Genomic DNA, 17,877 nt, shown 5'->3' with positions numbered 1-17,877 from the left:
ATCAGGCGACAGCCCGGAAACTCCCGCAGCCACTTCCCCGGCCGGTGATGCATTCACTTACACCTCGGAGGTTCAAGCCCCACGTACCCCAAACCTGCCCTGTGAAAACTTTTTTCAGTTTAAAGTATTTTTAAATTATTTTAAGTAAAATTAAAATTGAGATTTTAAACACGACTGTCTGAAGTCGCTTCCTCGCTGTAGACTGTATCATCACGCTTGTGTTCCTGCTGATTCATTGTTCTATTACTAAATGGGCCAGTTGGACACAGGCCAGCAGGTGTCTGGGCTAATGCTACAACAATGTTAATAACGTTAGATGGCTGCTAATGCACGTCTTTTAACAAACCAAAAATCCACAAAGAAATTCAAAATTATACAGAGTCATAGCTTTTATTTTCCTAATGTTTTAATACATTATTTATAATTAGACATTTTTTCTTAATTTAAATTATAAGCTAATTATCTAAGATGCCTGTCACTTCCCCTAACCACACCCTTTGTTCCACTCCAGCGGCTCAGATTGCGCAGGAGGGGGGAAGAAGGCAGGCTTCCAGCAGCGAACACTACAAATGTGCTCACTGTCCGTGAAGGCAGCGCCGATGACACGGGGAGAGGAGCGCCCGTGTCCGATCTCAGCTGAGCTCTTTATTATTATGAGCTGAAGAAATCCCGCTGTGCTATGATGGTTTGTGCGCAGTGGAACGGGTGAGCGGCCCTTGACGTGTGTGGTGGTGTTAGACTAGATTCAGCCCGTAGTTGAGTGTTTTCTTCGGACTAGAGCGTGGTTTAATCCCCGTAGCTCCCGGCTCGGTCCTCGGAGTTGCTGCTTGGACAATGACACTGGTGTGTTTCTAATTTTGTGCTGGAATAGCGAGACATGTGCGCCAGAAAGGCTGCGTCTCGTCTCGCCTAAAAGCGGCCGGCGCGGCCCGGAGCGACTCTTTTTTACTCAGACTGAGACCGGAGGAGGAAAAGGAAGACGCACCATGTTCGAGTCCTCGGGAGTCCCCCTCATCCTGCTGGACATTACCTGTCTCACCCTCGGTATGTAAACCTCTCCCTTCCCCCGAGGGACCTTTTGATCCGTCTGGTGCGTTTATCGCGCGTCGCAGCTCGTTAAAGCGAACTTTCTGTGGTCAAACGGCAGCAAATTAACATACTTATGCAATAGTTTTCGAGAGAACACACAACATCTCGTTTTTTAGGCAAATCCTTTCCTCATCTATTTGCATAAACATCACGAAGGCTTGAGGTTAGAGCAACCGGGCAGGAAGGTGGAAAAGGAGCAACAAAGTCCCACCCTGTGTGTGTGTTTTTTCCATGCAAACCTGTATTTTTAGCGCAGAGAGTAAATCATGGCGCAAAAAAAAAAAAAGTGCGGCAGGACTGTTTGAAAGCTGTAAAAGTGACCTTTGGCCTGGACGGGACAGTCAGAGGGTCAGTTTGATAGCTGCCATGTTGGATAAAGACAGACTGCTTTAGACTCTGAGCCCCAGAAATCCTCTGCTGTGGTTAATCTGCACTGAGTCACTCTGCTTTGTCTCGTGCTCAGCGTAAACCGCACTGGAAAATAACATGTCTGCTCAATTTCCAGCCCAAGGTCTAATTATGAGTCACGCTCCCATCTCTGTTCTCTGAGCTGATGACACCAGAGACACTGGGAGATCTTACTTTCTCTTGCTCCCCATTTCCTCCTTTCCTCAGTCTCATTGTATAATAAATTATTTACAGCCGTAATATTTGCATACTACACCATCAGCAGCTTTCACAATCAGTCTTTTCACTCTGTCCTGGGCTGGGTCGGAACCAGCGGGGCCAAACAACGGCTCCGTGACTCATTGCGCCCAGAGGCACGAAGGTCTCAGCGATCCCACTTGAAGGGGCGTGTACGGATGAGAGAGATATGAGGAGAACGCGCGTTCAACATTATTAAGGACGCGTTGCGTAGCTGAATGAGTGAACCTCCCCCTCCTCCCTCCCTCCCTCCCTCCCTCTCTCAGTGGGACTCCCGTTCTTCATCCTCACGCCGCGGCACAGCCCGTTCAAGCGGGGCTTCTTCTGCGACGACGAGTCCATCCGCTACCCCCTCAAGGAGGACACCATCTCCTACCAGCTGCTGGGGGGGGTCATGATCCCCTTCACGCTCATCGTGGTAAACCCCAGTGTCGCCGCGGAAACCGGCCGCCGCCGCGCCGCGCCGCTGACCCGTGTCTTGTGCTGCAGATCGCCTGCGGCGAGTTCCTGTCCGTTTACCTGTGCCGCGTCAAGCACCAGTCGCTGGGGACCAGGTACGCGGCGTGCGTGTACAAGGCCGTGGGCAGCTACGCGTTCGGCGCCGCCGCCAGCCAGTCCCTCACGGACATAGCCAAGTACTCCATCGGGCGCCTGCGGCCGCACTTCCTGGCCGTGTGCCGGCCGGCCTGGGAGCGCGTCAACTGCAAAGCCGGGGGGTACGTGGAGAACTTCACCTGCAACGGAGACAAGTTCCTGGTGGACGAGGCCAGGTAGGAGGCGACACTCCACTCAGGTCTGTGTGATGATAATGAAATAATAATAAGCTCCTCTCATTGGCAGACTGTCCTTCTACTCTGGTCACTCCTCCTTCTCCATGTACTGCATGCTCTTCCTTGTAGTAAGTACCTGTTTTACAGTAAACCTAAATATGAGCAGGTTTTTTTTAACACACTACTTCTGGTTGACTGCATATTCACGGCTTCACGAGTCAATTTGCTTTAACAGAACCTCGCTGGCCGCCGGCAGCTGTTGTGTGTCAACACTGGCGTGGATGCTGTAAACTTTGTCTCGTTGAGCCCGCAGCTTTTCCCGTTCCCTACTATTTGCTCCCTCTCTCCCGCCGCAGCTCTACATCCAGGCCCGGCTGAGGGCGCGGTGGTCCAGGCTGCTCCGGCCCACCATCCAGTTCTTCCTGATCGCCACCGCCGTGTACGTGGGCCTGTCCCGCGTGTCCGACTACAAGCACCACTGGAGCGACGTGCTCGCCGGCCTGCTGCAGGGAGCCGCCGTGGCCGTTTTCACCGTGAGTCCCTGAACGCACCCAATAAAGATGCTGAACCCGCCTCTGTTTAAATGGCGCCTTCCTTCTTTCTTTGCAGGTTTCCTGCGTGTCCAACTGGTTCACGCAGCCAGTGGACCCAGTGGTGTCCCAGCAGGAGGAGGCGTCGCCCACCAGTTTACAGGAAAACCCCTCCAACGCCAACCACTACGGCACCACGGACTGAACCCGGCGCCGGGGGCGGGTCCGCGTCAGGAAGCGCCACTCGCCTGCAGGCTTGAGCCGCTGCCTGTGGTGTGAACTGTAACCTGCAGGAATGCACCGCAGGCAGCGAGTACGCGCACTTTACTGAGCGACGAAGGCGAAGAGTTGCTGCCTTGTTTTGTCTTCATCCCAACGCCGTTAATCATGGAATGACAGAGACGACCCAGCAGCCTTTGAAACCTTCTCCTGTCTGCTTTTCTTTCTCGTTTTTTACGCTTGTCGCACTGTGGCTAGTAGCGTACGTTGGTCAGATGCTGCCGCCGTGAATGAATGAAATTCCTTCTCCGCCTGAATAGAATGGGCTCCTGTGTGCGCGCTGCAGGCAGCCTGGTAGAGAGCCTGGCACCTGTGAAGCAGAAAACCTGGGCTGTCGCTCCACACCAGATCCAGAGTCAGCTCACAGACTGTACGTTGTGCTGACCTCGCTGCAGCCTGTGCGCTGCTACCGGCTTAAATACAATGAATCAAAATGTCGTGAGGGGGAATTATTACTGTTAAAAAGGACTGGTGTTGCATGTGAATGCTGCATGGCTGCGTTTCAGAACAACGGGGGGGGGGTTTAGTGCCGGAGGGCGTGAAGGACGCATGAGCTCTGAAAGAAAAGCGTTCGCTCTGTGTCTACGCAGACGCGGGGGCCATTGAAGCCCCTCCTGACGCCTCTGGACCTGTTTGTTATCAGGAACGCTGCGTTTAAGCACACGCAGCGCTTTGATAAGCAGTTCACCACAGCTCTGGGGTCAGAGGTCAGCTCGTCTTCGGTTGCGCTCTGTTGTCTTGGATAAAGCTCTGCTGTTCCCAGGCTCAGTCCCTTTCTGCGCTTGGATTCTCATGCCATAACTGTGTAATGTAAAAACCTGCTGTTGTCTCTCTGTTGACCCTGTTGAGCAAGTGCAGAACGTAGGTGTTGCCTAACTCAGGTCACTCTATCTGCTCATTTTGCAACACGCCTTCTGAATCTACAGCTAAGTGCTCAGTTTAATCATATTATATGCGGATGGAAAAGTCATTGGGGAAAAACTATGCATTTACCACTAATATATGAAACCTGTCATTACAGAAATGAGTAGCTGAAAATTAGGAGGGACTTTACCATTATGGGACTAGATATCATGGATTTTCTGCTGTTTCTCATGAAAATATACAGTATCATCATTCCTATTCTTTTTCTTGTGAAAATTCAACAGACAATACACGAAGTCTAAAATCACCACTTGTGCCTCGCTCGCGTTGTTTGTTGCTTGACACAGCTCTCTCTTGTTGTCACGCTGACTTCCACAATAGTCCTCACTGAAAGCAGCTCCATTCACTCCATCACATGTCTGACTTTATCTTGCCAGGCAGTGATGCAGCTGGAGAAACAAGAGACTCAGCATGCACTGGGCCACAGCTCTTAAAGAACGACACTGGTGCAATTATCTCATTTCATAAATTGAATTTTCCTCCCACGAGACCTTGTATTGATGCTCACAGAGAGGCGGTCTGCCGTCCTGCTCTCCCAGACACCACCATCAGCAGAATTCCTCTGTCAGACTGCTGGAAAATTAACAAACACAACAAATAAAGCAGGGAAGTGAGCTTGTGTGTGTTCATGAATATGTGAAAGTGAAATGTTAGAAGTCAATTCTGCTTCCGTAGCATGAAACCAACAAGCAAGAAAACTTGACCTCAAAGAAGAGGAAGGAAAATGATATAAGCCGTGTGAAAATGAGGTTTAACTGAACACACAGCGGCCGTTTGGCCCTTCGTTTTGCTTTCATCCAGATTTCAAGAACATGGTACGAAGGGCTCAGCTCAAAAATCCATAAAGAAACTAAAGAAGGGCATGTGAGCCAAACAGAAAAGTGAGATTCCGATTAGCCGAGAGTTACACAGCGGTTTGCAAGCAAACAGAAAGAAGACAACAGTCCCAGAGGCACAAACTTCTGCTGTCACAAACAAAAATAATTGACTATCAGCAAAAACATTAAAGCTGTTCTATTAAACAAATTTGAAAACATCGCCAAAATAAACTGAAGAGCATCATAGGTTCTTATTATAAATGTTTACAAGGACCTACCACAGAGCAACTGAAGCCTTACCCTGTTTGACCTGAGAAGCTTTGTGGCCACCTGCTGGACAGGAAACACACCAAGGCTGAAAACGCTGTGACAAATGTTAAGAGGTTCTTTTATGCACAGTTCAATTGGTTAAAGATTGAAAAGTTAGCTTTTATGAAAAAAAAAACACAAAAAATATGTTTGTATATCTGACAGATCAGATATCAGCAAGAACTACAAAAGATTAGTCTAGAACATGAAAGGAGACAAGACAAAAAGATTAAGTTGTGATGGCATCACTTAATTTATTACCACAGTAATAAACAATTCAACCCATTCATATCAGTTGACAAGCTGCTTTTAGAATTATTACAGCCTCTGGAAGCGGTTGGTAACAAAACACACTTGTCATTATCAACCCAAACTAATTAATTTGCCCCTTTTTGAAATGTACTGCTTCTACAAGTCATTACAGCACAATACATTGTTTAGTGTTTGCATGTTAACTACAGACATGACTGCCAGAGCTGAAATCTGCAGTGGGCACCAACCTAAACATACTGTAGTGAAGAGCAATTTCAAGACTTTTACAGCACAGTAGGGTTGTAAAATGTTTTATTTTCAGAAATCTGTACATGGAGGTTTTGGCCTTCAGTGTGTTCACACAAGCATAATGGGGACACAGACAGGTAGCTCACTGAAGAACAAGAAGTGCTATCCATTACTCAAAACTGGACAGGAAGTTCAGTACAATCTGTTTCAGTTTGGCATCGGATGCCTCTGAGATCTTGCCATCAGCCCTGAAATGAACAAACAAGTCAGTCAGAATAAAATTTGTTAACTAGAAACCCTGACAGGTTGTTGCTGTCGTGGCAAGAACTATAGTCTTACTTGATTGCGGTAAGCAGGTCCTGGTGCTGGCTGAGGATGTGCTGCAGGAAAGCCTTCTCAAACTTTGTGATCTTGCTGGGCTCCATCTTGTCCAGATGACCTCTGACACCAGCATAGATGACTGCAACCTGCTCCTCAATGGCCATAGGAGCTGGTAGACACAAGCATTAGAAATGAAAAATCCTTTATTTTGTAGCATACTCGATACAATGCTATAGATAGCCACTTACAGTACTGTCCCTGCTTGAGCAGCTCAGTGAGCCTAACACCCCTGTTAAGGAGCTGCTGGGTAGCAGCATCCAAGTCAGAACCAAACTGGGCAAAAGCGGCCACCTCACGGTACTGAGCCAGCTCCAGTTTCATGGTACCAGCCACCTATAAAAGCAGAGAGAAGAAAAAAGCACTGTGTCAGACTGTTTGATTGAAGGTCTACTCCTCGTGAAATGCTAATTTTCTGAACCAGATGTTACCTGCTTCATGGCCCTGGTCTGGGCAGCAGAACCTACTCTGGACACAGACAGACCCACATTGATAGCGGGGCGGATACCCTTGTAGAACAGCTCAGTCTCCAAGAAGATCTGCAGTGAACAGATAAAGCCGATTTAATAGAGCCCTATTGAAGTAGAGCAGTGGCAGCAAACAGCACCAACTTTAAAACAAACCTGTCCGTCTGTGATGGAGATGACGTTGGTTGGGATGTAAGCAGACACATCACCAGCCTGAGTCTCAATAACAGGGAGAGCAGTGAGGGAGCCGCCACCAAAGTTGTCGTTCATCTTGGCAGCTCTCTCCAGCAGACGGGAGTGAAGGTAGAACACATCACCAGGGTAGGCCTCACGACCAGGAGGACGACGCAGCAGCAGTGACATCTGACGGTAGGCAACGGCCTGAGAAAGGAGGAGTTAACATTGAGTGAAAATATTCTCCAGATTTAGTTAACTGCATTTAAAAAACTAGAAAGAACAGAAAGTGGATTTAAAAAACAAAAATTACTATGTGACATGTTTCCCTTCACCTGTTTGGACAGATCATCATAGATGATCAAGGCATGTTTGCCATTGTCTCTGAAATACTCTCCCATGGAGCAACCAGAGTATGGAGCCAGGTACTGCAAGGGGGCAGCATCAGAAGCAGTGGCAGAGACCACGATGGTGTACTTCATGGCATCAGCGTCGGTCAACCTCTTCACCAGCTGAGCCACAGTGGACCTCTTCTGTCCAATGGCAACATAGATACAGTACAGCTTCTTCTTCTCGTCAGTTCCATCGTTGAATCGCTTTTGATTAATGATCGTGTCGATGGCAATGGCAGTTTTGCTAGAAGAAAGAAGAAAATTAGTTTGAAATTTAATAATTTTGTATAAATAGAAACTTGAAAAACAAATAATAAAATACAAATCTTAGTATTTACCCAGTCTGCCTGTCACCAATGATCAGCTCACGCTGTCCTCTGCCAATGGGCACCAGGCTGTCCACAGCCTTGATCCCAGTTTGCATTGGCTCCCTCACAGAGATACGGGGAATGATACCAGGGGCCTTCAGGCCCACACGCCTACGAGTCTTGGAGCCCAAAGGGCCCTGAAAAACAATGTGCATTCATAGGATGACTTCTTATTAAGATGCTGTAATCAAGAAGTGGTAATGGGTAAAAGCAATTGGTTGCCCAGTTTAAGTACCATTTCAAAATCATGTTTAATTTACCTTTCCATCAATGGCATTTCCCAGAGCATCCACTACACGACCAAGCAGCTCCTCACCAACAGGAACATCCACAATGGCTCCAGTTCTCTTCACAATGTCACCCTCCTTGATCAGTTTGTCGTTACCGAACACTACAACACCAACGTTGTCTGGCTCCAAATTCAAAGACATGCCCTTGAAGAAAATGTACAAATTGATATTTTAGGGCACTTTATAAAAGAAAAAACAAAAAAAGACTTAAAATGGAAAGTTTAACTTTTTTTGGAAACTAATGTTTTTTCCTACTTCTAACACTACCTAGAAAACCTACTTTCAGTCCAGAAGAGAATTCCACCATCTCTTCTGCCTGGACATTCCTCAGCCCGTACACTCTGGCAATACCATCACCAATGGACAGGACACGGCCGGTCTCCTCCAGGTCCGCGGAGGTGTCAGCTCCCAAGATCTTCTCCTCCAGGATTGAAGACACCTCTGCTGTTCCTGTGATAGCACACAAATTTTAGAAGCTCATTCGAGACAATTAACTTAAAACATTTAAACTGTCTATATACACCTATATCCACATCAGAATAATCCACACAGTTCACTTAAAGCAGGACCTTCATCTCCACAATGAAAGCTAATTTGTTCCCACAGAAAGGTTTGTGGACAAATAAATGACCTAGTCTATCAAAGTCTTAATTTCAAGGAATAAATTGACTTAATGAATTGACATTATCAGTTCAACAGAGAGAACCTTAGTGTGACCATGATCCATCGCCTGTGTGTTGTCACTAAAATATAGCGCTTGTGTTGTTTTGGTCGTACCTGTCTTCTGCAGCCATGGTCTGTGTGTGTGGAGGTGGTTGACCCCAACACAGGCAGCCGGCACAGCCTTGGACACCTGAAATCAGAGAGACGGTTTTATAAAAGCTGTCGGAAAAAACCAAAACTTACTAGAAACTTAACAGAGAACGCTGTAAAATGTGCATCACGAACATCCAAGCTGGCGTCAGGCTGTGTCGCTGAGAGGACATGCGCTGTCAGAACTCCTGACCTTCACAGCGTGGCTGAATACGCCGCTCGTTCGTAGCTAGCATTAGCTTCGTACCTAGCTAACGTTGGTTCCACTTGCTGCAGAACGAAGGCTGTACTTTCGCAAGGGCAAGCGGACAATGACTTCTAATTTATCACGGTCGAGATTTCTAATGAGCATAAACCTTCAGGGCAAATTCATAACCGTTAAAAGCCGCAGACACACGTTAGCCAGCGGCCTGCGTCGTTAACATTACGTTACCCTTCACGGCAGGAAGGCCCACACAAGATTAAATACATTCACCGCAAAATATATATAGGATATAATTATTTTAACAAAAATACTTACAAAACCAGCCCTTCTGGGCAGGGCTCTGGCCAAAGCTGCTGCAACTCTCACGGATAGCATTGTCTCGGGTTGACCTGTCCTCCACTAGCGGCGACGACCTGCCTGTGAGTGGACGTAATGGCTGAATGAACTCTTCTTCTTTTTATGGCGACTGGTGCAACGTTTCCTGTTTCCACGCTCAACTCTGCCACCTACTGGCAAGAACACGATACAACTCAGACATGTACGAGTATAATATGTATGAACAATGAACTGTAGGCAAAAGATTATTATTTTGTTCTTATGATAATACATTTCTATGGCTACGTGTGTAAATATAATTTACACACCCTCTGGGGTTTCTATTATAATTGCATTGCTATGTGCAGACTATTATTTTCTATTCCATGAAAGCACTCCTACATTTTCTCTTCGTGTGGAGCCAGAATGTGGGACTTCTCCTGCCTGCTGAGTTTTTTTAATTTCTGAACTTATCACAGTTTCATGCATTTTAATGACGGAAATCTTTTTTCCATCGTTTTTGAAACTCCTGGATGACATGATTAATGACGCCATTGTTAATGTAATTTAAGGATTCTACAGTGACAATGATTTATTTTCAGAAATGCTGAATGAGAGGAATTTGGATTTGATACCATTATGCCTTTTCATTTTGGCCCTGAATCATGGCAGGCTCTATCATATTCATGCAGTTGCTTGTTCGTGTGTTCTATAGTCAACTAGACTTTTCATAAAACACTATCAGTGAATCCTGAATGACAACATCAACAGTAACATTATTAATCACATCATTATTGATGCTGTTTGATAATTGGACTTCATAATTTGACATTGAATTTTATGTCCTTTGTGATCACGTTCACGTGTTATTGTGACCATAATCTTTGCTTATAAACCACACAACATTAACTAACCCGTGTAAAGCAAATCAAGCTGAACTAATATGATTTACAACTAATCTGCGTGGCAGTGCTATAAAGGGGTATCACTGTTATTACAGTATCACCGTACACCGGACCGCGCTAGACTCCTACTCTGGCCACTTGCTGCAGCAACGTCGCCCCCTGTCGGTGCGGTCACGGAAGGACACGTTCGCTTTTACAAACGACAGCCGCGTCAGTCAGACAGTCGCTCCGCTCCGCTCGGTCTGCCCGTGGTGCTAACCAGCCTGCAACAACCAGCCGCCTGAATGTAGGTCCGCATGGGCTGTTACTGCGCCGTCTCTACACACAACCCAGCGGAATCATAAGATAAGGATCCCAGGATGGTGTTAGTGCATGTCGGATATCTGGTTCTTCCCGTATTCGGCTCAGTAAGAAACAGAGGTACGGTATTAATATTCACATCGATCCAAAAACATGTGCCCTGTTTATCTTAATATTCACTGCAGCTGTTGGCTAGCTAGCTGGAGCTTAGCCGCTGGGTTAGCTCGCGTTAGCTAGCTTGAACGAACGTCAAAATTAGCCGCCTAACTACTCGCAACGCGGCGCTAATTTAATTGGGATTAATTGTCGGCTGACGTAAACTATCGAATAATGCAATGTCCCGTGTGTAAATGCGCATAATTCATGCACAGACACCGCCTCTGAGCATAAGCTAACTGGCTCGTTGGATCCGGCTATGTCTTGGAACGGAAATATTTGCCACAAAGGATTCCACATGGACGAGGCGTGCAGTCCAAATAGCGCCTGCCATAAACACATTCCTGCACAGACGCTCGATTGTAATGCGATTAATTTCCCCCCCGCGCGACTCACAATCGAATACTTTCACGGTGTTTTATTCCGCTCGTGGCGCTTTGCACCGTATTTGCACTGTAGAAAAAATACCGCAAAATAGACGTAGCCTCTCCAGCCAGTCAGCTTATCTGTGCCTGGATGATGTCATTTGAAGATCATTCGCTTTTGCCTGCGCTCCCCGTTTTCTCCGACGCGATTTCAACCGCTTAGGCGCCCCGTTCATCGGCACGCGCGCGTCTGCTTGCGAGTGTGGAGCCATCAACGCATCCATCGCCCCTTTATTTGCTAATTGGCATTTCGGCAGCTGTTTGTTTGATGCTGCCGAACTGCAACGAGACCCGCGTATGCGGTCACACTCGAACAATAATAAAGCTCCAGTGTATCATTAATTTTATAACAGTGGCATCAGTGATTTCATTGTGCTTTTATTTCTGTTCTTATTTCCCTGTTTCATAGTATGGAGGCTGGCTCTACATTCTGCATTTATCAGATCTTTGTCGTCCCCCCCATTGTGTAGCTAATGATCATCTGCTGCTGTGTGGTGTGGCGTGGCCTCTGCCTGTTCTCTGCATTTAGCTGTATTGTGAATCCCTTCTTCATTTCCTCTTTCCATCAGAAGACGACATTGGTATTAAAAAGCACCCCCCCTTTCTAAGATGTATTCAGCCATAGACTCTTCATGTTAAGCAGACTAAAACAGTAGCTAACACCTAGAGCAAAGCACCCTTTTGTCATTTTTTCTGTCAGATTGCTGTAGCAATGAGTGAACATTTTAGCTCCTTCTTAGATATCAGTTGAATGTCATTGTGTACCTCCCATCCAGTCTTGATAGACAACATGCTGTAAATTCCTGTAAAGTGGATACATTTTGCATGATCTCAAATACCGCACTGCATTTTGAACACCAGAATTCGGCTCATCTTCCTTCTCTTCACACAAGGTGCAATGTACATGATTAAAGTTGTCGCCAATTGACTCGGAGCATGCGGATTGGACTCATATGCATGCGCCCTTCTCATGGATAAATGGAACTATTTAGCAGACGCTCTAATGTGGTCACTAGAAGCGAAGGTACACTGCACCTGCACACAACAACCTGCCATAACTGTCTCCATTTTTGTGTAATCCTTTTGTTCCCTTTGCAAATTTCAAGCTTTGAATCACACTGAATTGTCAGGGGCGTTTGCCCTGTAAAAGGGCAAGTCAAACTAAACGTCAAAGCAAGCAAAACACGCTCACTGGTGGTTCATCACTTCCCAATTTCCCCACTAACATAAGGCCAAAATGCTATCCATTTCACAGGGATGCCTATTTTCCTGCACTGCTAAAGAGATCCTCTATTAGTAATAACGTCTTTATTGTTTGGTTGTGGTCTCTCTTTACCTTTTGTTCTGGTAATAGTACTTTCAATGCATGGTCACATTTATGATTCATAATTTTTGTTTTTGTTTTTCTACATTGACTAGTAAAAAAGATCCAATGTAATCTTTCTGTAGTAAAGATGTACCCTGCTGTACTGGAATCATGTGCTGTAGCCAACACGTCTGCTCATTGGATGCCGCTTTTGTTCTTTTTAACCCTATATGGAGCATGGTGGGCCTTGCCTTTAGTCTATGTTGTTTATTTTTGTTGCATGGATTTATACTATTATTACAACAAACAAGAAAGGAAACACAAATTCCACATTTACTAATATCTTTCAATAAAGAATATAGTGTTTTTCCTAACCTTCAGTGTGCTTCTTGCTGATTTCCATTTATTGTCCTCCCTCTCCCTTGTCCCTACCTGCCCCCCCTCCCCTCCAACCACCCCCCACCCACCTCCTCTCCCGCTGTGACAAAGATAGACAATTTCCACGCTTCCTCCATCACCGAGCCTGAATGAGTCTATCTGCTGTCATTCATGATGATCGTTTTCACTGAGGCGCTTGGAAACGCAGTGTGCTGCTTGCTGGTCTAGACTTGAGCCTTTGACCCACGGCAGCAAGGTCACCTCTTGTCTGCCTGGTAACACCCACAACCCGTCAGCCTGAAATTATTGCTGGAAGGTCATTCAGCTGCTTTTTTTCTCTGGCTGCGTTTCAAATCATGCTGCGTTTCTCAAGCGCGCTCGTAGTAAATGCAATGTAGACGTTGCCTATTTTCCCATGATTTCTCAGAACGACCCCACTGATCACACCAGATTTCATGTCTTTTACACTGTCTGCGCAGACTGAACTTGCAACTGTACTGGATTTTTTAAGTCTTTTATAAAAGCTGCACATTTTTAGTCTATTACATGTAGATCTAACTGCTTCAGTATTTGCTACATGGACAAGACAGCACAATACACAGTTGCTACAAAAAGTATTCATTCCCTTTTTGCATATTTGTGTGTTGCACGTTTATTTATAAATTTCTTCCCATAATGATCTTAAATAGTTCATTGTCTTGGACAAGGTCCTCAAAGCTTTACAAATAGTTTATGCCCTGATCTGTGCATGGCCACGTAATATTTTAAACAGAGCTGAGCTCTTTGTCTGTTTTTTCTTGCTAACCTCTACAGTTTTGTACAATGACATACATTAACTCTGCCATTAATTCTGCTTTTAAGATGATCAGGCGTCCCTTAAGAAGTGGCCAGTGATGTTTCCAAACCAGAATTGGTAGAAAAGTTTGGTTCGTCATTGTGGCTGATTGGGCGGTAATGAGGAAAATTGCAGAGCTGCAAAATGTGCAAAAATGGATAAAGAATGAACACTTTTCATACCAATCTTGTAAACTACAGGCCCACTGGCCGTTTTCAAGCCTGCGCACAGAAGTCAAAGCGTATTGCTTCACAGCAAAACTTTATCTCCCTGTTGAGTCTTAACAGCAGTCTGTTCCATGCAGTTGCCAAATAGCTGTGGTTGGAGAGAGTTAAAAAAAAGCATCCCAGCTATTTCCTCTGACTGGAGAAGAACAAGTCGAGCTCACTGTGTGTAACTCACACAAAAGGAGTCGGTTGCACAGATACACAATAATGTGAATTTATGACCTGGTGTCAGTTATGGGATTGAAACAGTTGTTCTGTAAGGTTGCACAGGTAGAGACTGAACAGTTTATTCTCCATTTACCAGACAGCCATGTAATGATGGTTTATCTCTGCGTGCCCTGAGCCGCTGTCATGTGCAGAATTTACAACGACTAAGCTGCGTTGAAGTTCATCTGTTCTGGTCCAGTTGCCTTGTCTGTGAATCAGAAGACCGGGAGTCGATCCAGAGGTCGGAAATGCAATAAACGAAATGAAAGCTCACATTTGGGTGCACATCAGTAAAGGGTCATGTTCATGGTATTTTTCACCCTAGGTAAGAGGTAGGGCTTCATTAACATGCTTTATCATGCACACACGCAGTCACACATTTCACCCACTATTAATTCCAGCTCACGTCCAGCATCAGGCGCCTGACGGCTTCTCCTTATTCTCCACAGGATCCCATTTCAACCGGCAACAGCAACAGCAGCAGCACAGCCATGCTACCTCTTGCCGGCACTTCCAGTTAGGTCCTCAGGCCCCGCTGCCCATGGACTTCCCCATGCCCCACCCAGGGCAGCCGCAGTCAGGCATTAACCCCCACCTGGCCCCCCCCAGCCACCAGCATGGCCCCCCACTCCACCCGCCCCTCAACCCCATGCCCGCCCCACAGTTCCAGGACATCCCCGCCCCCCCCTTCCTACCTCAGGCATTACACCAGCAATACCTCCTCCAGCAGCAGATCCTCGAGGCCCAGCACCGACACATCCTGCCGCCCTCCAGGTAGCCAGCAGGGTCTGCAGAGACGGCCACAGGCCGCAGACCGCTTCGTTTTTGCCGTATCTTTCCCGGGATGTTTTCAAACGCTTGGTTTGTCTTGGCAGACGCACCCCAGAGAGAGTCCCCCACCAGCCCCACAGACTGCGGCCTGGCTACGAGTTTGCTCCCCCCCTTCACGTCCCCCCTCAGCCGGTGGTGCAGCAACCTCGCTACCTGGCCGAGGGCACAGACTGGTGAGCACTGTTAGAAACATCTTCTGTAACCTCTGTTATTACCGTTTCAACCTTCTTCCTGTTTATTAATTTATTTTAGCTGTTTACAGATTCCTCCATTTTATTCCATCCACCTTCAGCTGGCTCAGCTACTAAACTCGCTGAGCTGTGTCATCATCCTTTCATGCCTCTCTAAGAAGGAGAGACTGGTTTGATGCCTCGTGTTGACTGGTTGCTTGTTGCTTTCAGGGATCTAAGTGTGGATGCTGGGCTGCCTCCCCACCAGTATCACATCCATCCGCTGCCGCAGCACTATCAGCACTACTTGACCTCTCCTAGGATGCACCACTTCCCTAGAAACAACGCCTCAACGCAAGTGGTGAGCACGCGGTGAACTCCCGGACCTCCGGGCCGTTCCCTCCGGGTCCCTGAGACTGATCTCGATACCCGGCAACCAGGGTTGACCTGTTTTCTCCTCTCACCAACTACCGCCTCTTTTATCTGTCATCCCCCAGGTCGTCCACGAGATCAGAAACTACCCGTATCCCCAGCTGCACTTGCTGGCTCTGCAGAGTCTCAACCCCTCCCGCCACGCGTCCGCCGTTCGAGAGAGCTACGAGGTCGGTGCAAGCGCTTCCTCCCTGTGCTGCGCAGACACACCCGTCCACACTCATTTATCATTGTATTCTCTGTGACCAATGCTCTGGACAGGCTTCAGTGTGTAACTGATTCCCTTATTTCCAATTACTCTGGGCTCCAGATGCTTCGAATCATCCAGCTGCTCTTAATCTCCAGACATTTGTTTTCATTTGAACAAGATGCAGTTCTTCTCCGCTCGAAGCACCAGACTTGATATATATCTTATCAAAACATGCCACACTCTGTCTTCTGCATTTGAATATTTTATCACGCATAACATTTCTTCTCTCCTATTTTTAAATAGAAAGACAAATCCATATGTTTTGCCTTTGCAGGAGCTCCTGCAGCTGGAGGACAGACTTGGCAGCGTAAACCGCGGAGCAGTTCAAACCACCATAGAGAGATTCACCTTCCCCCACAAATACAAAAAGGTAAAACGGTTGAGTTCACGAGCGATGAACCCATTTGATGTGGTCGGGTACAGAGACACTGGGCAGGAAATAAGTGGAGTTGGATGCAAAAGACGGGAATGAGGAAGGGTCGAGGAGATGAAAGCGGGACGGGTTCAAAGGTCAAACTCATTTCCGCCGGCGGATTTAGTGACACGGGTCTGCAGTGAGCACAGCTCAAGGCGAGCGATGACTCATCCAGCAGATGCCAACGTGGAGTGAATTTTAAAACACCGTCTACGCTGAATATGACCCGAATAGTCTGGGAAAAAAAAGTCAAATCATTTAGTGTGCCGCGAGTGTGAGGAGGTAATTGAGCCTGTTCCGTTCCTGGTGGGTTTTTGTCTGTGACGCATGGTTATGTGAGCCTTTTCATTTTTGTCCTGGCTGACTCAGAGGAGCCGTCGACGCTCGCTAATTAAAGGTTGTTTGCCTTCTCCCCGATGCAGAGAATACCACAGGACCTGAAGATGTGTCTGGATGACGAGGAGCTGGACACTGATGAGAAGTGCACCATCTGTCTGTCGATGCTGGAGGACGGAGAGGATGTCAGGTACTCGCACAATAATGGAGAGCCGTGCCTGTCTCTGTGGACTGTCTCCTGGTCCTCCGCTTTGGGCCACACTACTGTTTCAACAACTGCTCAAATAATTGCCCAGACATTTTGTCCGGTCGTACGCGGTCCCCAGACGAACGTCCTGCTGACAGAGGCCGTGGTCCCTTTTATTTTTGGCTTTAAGTGAAATGCTCTGACGGCTGTTTGAAGGATTTCCATGAAGGTTTGGACAGAAATCTGTTGTTCCCAGACGTTCTGTGTCACCCTGAGCTTGACAGTTATGGGTTTTAGTGAAATGCCATTAAATTTCCTTTGGCTGCTTGTTGCTACATCCTCTTTCATGTTTCTTATCCGTTGAGGTTTGCATTTGCTTCAAGACTCCATTTGTGACAATATGTAGCATCTACAGTGCAGATGTGCGCTGGGCACAACATCTGTACCCACGGCTGTGGGCTTTCCTTCCTCAGTCCAGCAGGGTCATTTCTCGTTTGTTCACCCTTTTTCAGGACGGATGCACAGTCACAGTCTAAGCAGGTTTTTTTTAAACCCTAACTCGCTTTTGCCACATGAGTTCAAAGCATCTGGACTGAAAATCCGATCACAGGATTTCTTCCGCTGCCTCTCCTTGAAAACTACTGCCCCCAAGGCAACATTAGCATTTCACAAAATCTTATGATGTGTGTCCAGCGCTGTGATCTGTGCCACTGGCAAAGTGACTGAGCAAGTTATTTTACTCGCTAAGAAAGAAGGGGTGGCCAGAAAACAAAGGCTTCTCCTGGGTCAGGTGGTTCTGGTTCAGTCAAATCCATCTAAAACTGTGATGTATATACACACCTGAAGGTTTACGCAGCCTGTTATAATAGTGAGCAGTAAATTTTTTCTTCCCCTGAAACCAAGGGTTTGTGTCCAAAATCCAACTAATGTTATTAATAGAAATGCTCACTTCTAGCAGCAGGTGCAGTTTAACCACAGAATAAGTGAAATCACAAGGTGTCATTCGACACACATTCTGACGTTATAAGAACCACAGTCAGACAACTGGATCTATTCTTGGCAGCGCCAGGACTCTGGAAGTGACAGGACCCATAAATTACAAGTATATGGGAGTTTTAAGGAGTCTCAACTTGGTGGAAGCAAACACAGTAACCACAGCGGTCAGTCTCTTCTGTGGTCCAGTCGATATTATCACATTATTGTCACTTCCCACTGTCCAAGAAGCCTCTCCTGACCGCCACTGTTTTGTG

At 46.7% G+C, this 17,877-nt stretch overlaps 3 protein-coding genes across 4 annotated transcripts in view; 2 read left to right on the top strand and 1 right to left on the bottom strand.

The window, feature by feature from the left end:
- The first annotated feature begins 563 nt into the window (after positions 1 to 563).
- On the top strand, positions 564 to 4,484 carry LOC114861531 (phospholipid phosphatase 1-like). Its single transcript, XM_029160864.3, has 6 exons — positions 564 to 1,044; positions 2,001 to 2,152; positions 2,224 to 2,504; positions 2,575 to 2,632; positions 2,861 to 3,037; positions 3,114 to 4,484. The coding sequence occupies exons 1-6, from the start codon at positions 987 to 989 to the stop codon at positions 3,237 to 3,239; spliced, it is 852 nt and encodes a 283-aa protein (XP_029016697.1). The 5' UTR covers positions 564 to 986; the 3' UTR covers positions 3,240 to 4,484.
- A 1,109-nt stretch (positions 4,485 to 5,593) lies between these two features.
- LOC114861529 (ATP synthase subunit alpha, mitochondrial-like) lies at positions 5,594 to 11,230 on the bottom strand. Its single transcript, XM_029160860.3, has 12 exons — positions 11,097 to 11,230; positions 9,268 to 9,458; positions 8,712 to 8,787; positions 8,215 to 8,384; positions 7,905 to 8,078; positions 7,615 to 7,781; positions 7,220 to 7,520; positions 6,867 to 7,091; positions 6,675 to 6,782; positions 6,435 to 6,579; positions 6,205 to 6,355; positions 5,594 to 6,113 (listed from the first exon to the last, which is right to left on the bottom strand). Exons 2-12 carry the CDS (start codon positions 9,325 to 9,327, stop codon positions 6,035 to 6,037), a joined length of 1,656 nt encoding a protein of 551 aa, XP_029016693.1. The 5' UTR covers positions 9,328 to 9,458; positions 11,097 to 11,230; the 3' UTR covers positions 5,594 to 6,034.
- ark2cb (arkadia (RNF111) C-terminal like ring finger ubiquitin ligase 2Cb) overlaps positions 10,303 to 17,877 on the top strand; it is an 11,240-nt gene continuing 3,665 nt past the window's right edge. Inside the window, exons 1-8 of one of the 2 annotated variants that reach the window (XM_029160862.3) lie at positions 10,308 to 10,592; positions 11,463 to 14,331; positions 14,456 to 14,780; positions 14,882 to 15,010; positions 15,239 to 15,368; positions 15,505 to 15,609; positions 15,964 to 16,059; positions 16,527 to 16,630. In XM_029160862.3, the coding sequence (XP_029016695.1) occupies positions 14,307 to 14,331; positions 14,456 to 14,780; positions 14,882 to 15,010; positions 15,239 to 15,368; positions 15,505 to 15,609; positions 15,964 to 16,059; positions 16,527 to 16,630 (914 nt within the window). In that variant the 5' untranslated portion in view covers positions 10,308 to 10,592; positions 11,463 to 14,306. Of the gene's footprint in view, positions 10,593 to 11,462; positions 14,332 to 14,455; positions 14,781 to 14,881; positions 15,011 to 15,238; positions 15,369 to 15,504; positions 15,610 to 15,963; positions 16,060 to 16,526; positions 16,631 to 17,877 lie in introns of both variants that reach the window. The other variant, XM_029160861.3, reaches the window with a different exon arrangement.

Source organism: Betta splendens, chromosome 9 (assembly GCF_900634795.4).
Source record: "Betta splendens chromosome 9, fBetSpl5.4, whole genome shotgun sequence".
NCBI lineage: Eukaryota > Metazoa > Chordata > Actinopteri > Anabantiformes > Osphronemidae > Betta > Betta splendens.
The sequence above is the reverse complement of the archived record's forward strand: the minus strand, read 5'-3'. Positions and strand labels throughout refer to the sequence as shown.